This window comes from Lactuca virosa, chromosome 5, assembly GCF_052849685.1.
Source record: "Lactuca virosa cultivar CGN04683 chromosome 5, Lactuca_virosa_CGN04683_v6, whole genome shotgun sequence".
NCBI lineage: Eukaryota > Viridiplantae > Streptophyta > Magnoliopsida > Asterales > Asteraceae > Lactuca > Lactuca virosa.
Genome location: NC_136430.1, coordinates 323,831,003 through 323,834,941, shown reverse-complemented (window position 1 = coordinate 323,834,941; position 3,939 = coordinate 323,831,003). Strand labels below are relative to the sequence as shown.

Sequence of the window (3,939 nt, the reverse complement as noted above, 5' to 3'; positions counted from 1 at the left end):
CTTATCCGAATTACCTTAATATATTATTGCCAGTAGAAAACTAGAAACCCAAAGCCATTAATCCAATGTCGAGCCCATCTTAGTTTCTTAGCCCATGTTAAATGGGTGAGGTAAAGCCTTATAAGGCTATAAAACATTCATATTCCCACCTATGTTGGATAACCTTCACGCCTACTAAAATTAACAAAAACTCCAACAAGGATTTCATCACAAATGGGCTACCAAGACATCTATTCCTCGACTTCATATCCAATCTAAGCTTCAGATCTACGATGTGTGATAGAGAATTTACTCAAGATTCGCCACATAGTTGGAATAAATTATGATACAATATTGTATAGATAGAGATTTTGTAAGCTAGGAAACAAGATATCCTCTTATTTGTTAGGATTGTAATCTTCTATATTTAAGATCATGAATTAGAAGGTAAAGACAAGGATATTAATACACAACAAATATAATCAAGAAACAAGTTAGTTGCTACTTATAACCACAACTTTTCTACAGTTTGGGCAGGCCCCACAAACCTCAACCCAAGGAAACAAACAGCAGGAGTGGAATCTGTGCATGCAAGGGAGGTTTATCAGTTCATCACCTTCCTCAAAACCTTCAAGACAAATACTACACTCCCTTGATGCACTTGAGCTTTCATTAATTTTTTCATCATATTTGTAAACCTTTATCAATAAGCAGTTTAAGGCATCTTGAGAAAGTCCAGGGGTAAGTATTCTTGTTGATGATGGCATTGCTATTACTCCCGAAACTGGTTCATCAATGAAGCTATTGTAGACATTGTACAATAAGTCATCATCTTCATGAAGGCTGGATGAAGACCTACTGTATCCCAAGATAAAAAATTAAGTCTGAATCTGATTCATGATCAGGAACTGAATCCACCCAATTAAGAAAGATTACCTGTTTTCTGAAACATGGACACCTCTCAATCTTTCGAGGAGTCTTTCCCTTGCAAGTAACACAACTCCTGGAAGCCTATCGTTTTCAGTGGTGCCCCATCTGCGTATGCTTCTGAAATCTTCTGAATTGATGATGCTTCCAGATGGTGAGTGATCATGACTACCACCTGCTTCCAGCTGAACTAGCTCCTATTCATGGGGATGATCATAAAGCATGGAATTATGACTAATTTGAGTAATTTCAATGAAAAATAAATAAATCCTAAACCCTAGAAGCAAGAAAAGAGATCAGATCAACAAAACCTCATGTCTGCCTATCAAATTTTAAATTTAACGTATACCTAAAATTGATGTTGTTTTGGACATAATTTACAGTCAGGGTCCGTTCAAATCACATATCAAAGAGAATTTTGGTTGTACCGAGTGGCGATGACGGTGTATACGCCGAGAGGGAGTGTCAGAGCCTTCGAGATTCCGGCGATTGTGATGCCGGCGATTTGTGATGTGGCGGGAGGAATTTCCTTTAGCTGGTGAGGAATCTGAGTCTTTGTCGTCGACGGCGTTGTTGTGAACACCAAACCGAATCCTTCTGTTGTGAAATAACTTGGAAGCACTCGTCATTCAACAGTATCCACGAAAAAACCCTGATTACAACTAGATTTGCAATCAGTTTAAGAAATATCACGACAAATTAGTGAATTACACAGACATGATAAAGATTATGTTTTGGGTGTGATGAATCAGTGTGTAAGTTGTAACAAAAGTAAAAGATGGAAAAAGGTGATGCCTTTTTGAATTTGGTAAAGGTAATCCGTGGAACATTGATTTCACGTGGAAGATGTAAGAAAATTAAATTTGCTGTTTGACTTTTTGGTTTTTACCCAACTGCTCCACCGAACAAGATAAAGTGGCGGCTATCGAAGTATGGAACATTGTCTGCTGGGCTTTTTGAATTGCAATAGCCCAGTATTCAATTTTGTTTTCGAAAACAACAAAAAAGAAACAAAAAAAATCAATAATACACACGAGGACACACATATAGAAGAGGGATTCGATAAAACCAAACACCTCAAATTTGCATGTTTTTAAGCACATTTTGGTGCTGTTTTTTTAAGGACATTTTGGTGCTGTTATTTTTAAAGGGTAAAACGTTTATAATCTATAAAAAAAAAGTTGGATGAATTGTGTACCGGTTGTTTTCTAATATCTACAAAGCTAAAATAAATTAAAATAAACTGATTTTTTTAACTTAAAAGAGTTTTTCAACACTTAAATTTAATTTAAGTATTTTAGTTTTACAACATTGAAATATAATTTATATAATCACAATAATATTTTTTTTTAAATTATTGATTCCATATTTTTTATTATTTTTTATTAACAGTTCAATAATTTCGTAACTGAATCGTATATTTATACTCATTTATTATACCAACCATAAAAAGTAAGAAAAACATGCAAATTTATGGAATCTCGCTAAATAAAATATTGTTATGGAAATTTAATATGATCTACTATTTAACATTTGGTTAATAGGGATGGTTAGAATAAGAATATAAAAATGTTAAAATTGTAAGAACTAACTATATATATAACACTGGATTTTGGTTCTTCTTTTCTTGTCTTTGTGAATTTGAAGGTGGATGGAAATCCAACGAGCCTATAACACTGGGATTTGCTATGGCCTGTTTTCTTACAGTGAGCACATGTAAGAGATTTCTTTGAAGAATGAAATTGCGATTCTATAGTAGCAACCATAGCAATTGCATCATTGTTGATTGCGGGAGAAGTATGAATATCTCGTTGTCTTTCTTCTTGGATGATCAATGAATAAGCAGTGGACAAACTTGGCAAAGGCTTCATCATCAAGATTTGACCTCTTATAATTTTGTAAGATTCATTCAATCCCATAAGTAACTGAATGAGTCTTTGATCTTCGAGATATTTTTGGATTTTACCGGACGCACCACAAGAACAAGTAGGAATCTCTTGAACAACACGTAATTCATCCCAAATTTTTGTTAATTTGGTAAAGTAGGTTGAGAATTCATCAGAATTTTGAGAAATCGAATACAACTGCTGTTGAATTTGATAAATGAGAGCACCGTTTGATTGTTCATACCTCTGATGTAACTTAGACCAAATTTCTTTCGCAGTTAGGAGAAATAGAACACTCTCTGCGATTTCCTTGTGAAGAGAGTTAAGAAGCCAGCTTATCACCATTGAATTAACACGAGACCACTTTGGAAACATTGGGGAATTTTCTGATGGTGGTGGAAGAGATCCATCAACAAATTGAAGCTTATTCTTTGCTGATAGAGACAAAATCATAGATCGTTTCCAAGTAGCAAATCCAACTCCAGTGAAAATGGTAGAAACAAGGTAATAAGGGCTAGAAATGTCGATTGTTGAAGATTCAATCGGAATCTGTGGTGCAGCCATTGCAAAAAAAAATGATCGAAAAACAGAGATTGAAATGATTCGCGGAAGACGTTCACAAGATCAAGCTGAAACCATGTAGAATTTCATGATGAAGAAAGATGAAGAAAAGAATGAATCTAAGAGAAGAATGTTTTCCATTAATTCTCACAAATGAAAGAGATACAATCTATATACAGAAGGGAAAGACATTACAGAGCACAAACAAACTTAGCTAACTTCTAACTACCAAATTAATTAAATTACAATGTTATCCCTGTTTATGTAAAAAATAACGAAACTACCCTTGTGATCATTTAGAAGCATTATGCTGACATTTAATAACTTAGGTTTTTCTTTTCTTTTTTTTTATGAAAAAAAATATATCATTCAATAAGACAATCAAACTCTTACATCAAGAGCTAATATTCCTTTTTAATAATTATATATCGATATTAAAAAACTTTAAATACAACAAAATTATATTACCAATACATGAACAATTTTTTTTCTTAAAATATATAAATATTGGAATTTATCTGGAAAAAGAGAATATTTATGTAAAAACAACAAATTATCCAATTTTTTAAATTAAATAGTATAATAA

General features: G+C 33.1%; 2 protein-coding genes across 3 annotated transcripts; both read right to left on the bottom strand.

The window, feature by feature from the left end:
• Window positions 1-287: 287 nt before the first annotated feature.
• LOC145117381 (RING/U-box superfamily protein) lies at window positions 288-1,733 on the bottom strand. 2 transcript variants are annotated; one of them, XM_079053676.1, is made up of 3 exons: window positions 1,335-1,733; window positions 916-1,103; window positions 288-837 (listed from the first exon to the last, which is right to left on the bottom strand). In XM_079053676.1, exons 1-3 carry the CDS (start codon window positions 1,533-1,535, stop codon window positions 474-476), a joined length of 753 nt encoding a protein of 250 aa, XP_078909802.1. In that variant the 5' UTR covers window positions 1,536-1,733; the 3' UTR covers window positions 288-473. The 2 variants fall into 2 exon arrangements, with proteins under 2 accessions (XP_078909802.1, XP_078909803.1); XM_079053677.1 differs by having other exon boundaries at window positions 288-834.
• A 388-nt stretch (window positions 1,734-2,121) lies between these two features.
• On the bottom strand, window positions 2,122-3,356 carry LOC145113161 (uncharacterized). The gene is made up of 2 exons (XM_079049281.1): window positions 2,612-3,356; window positions 2,122-2,129 (listed from the first exon to the last, which is right to left on the bottom strand). Exons 1-2 carry the CDS (start codon window positions 3,354-3,356, stop codon window positions 2,122-2,124), a joined length of 753 nt encoding a protein of 250 aa, XP_078905407.1.
• Between the last annotated feature and the right edge of the window lie 583 nt (window positions 3,357-3,939).

What these genes read in the sequence shown, in the direction of transcription:
- LOC145117381 (XM_079053676.1), bottom strand. Translation starts at nt 1,535, where the DNA reads ATGACGAGTGCTTCCAAGTTATTTCACAACAGAAGGATTCGGTTTGGT. An exon ending in TACACCGTCATCGCCACTCG is followed by an intron (nt 1,104 to 1,334) that starts GTACAACCAAAA and finishes CCCCATGAATAG; the next exon opens with GAGCTAGTTCAGCTGGAAGC. An exon ending in GTCCATGTTTCAGAAAACAG is followed by an intron (nt 838 to 915) that starts GTAATCTTTCTT and finishes CTTGGGATACAG; the next exon opens with TAGGTCTTCATCCAGCCTTC.
- LOC145113161 (XM_079049281.1), bottom strand. Translation starts at nt 3,356, where the DNA reads ATGGCTGCACCACAGATTCCGATTGAATCTTCAACAATCGACATTTCT.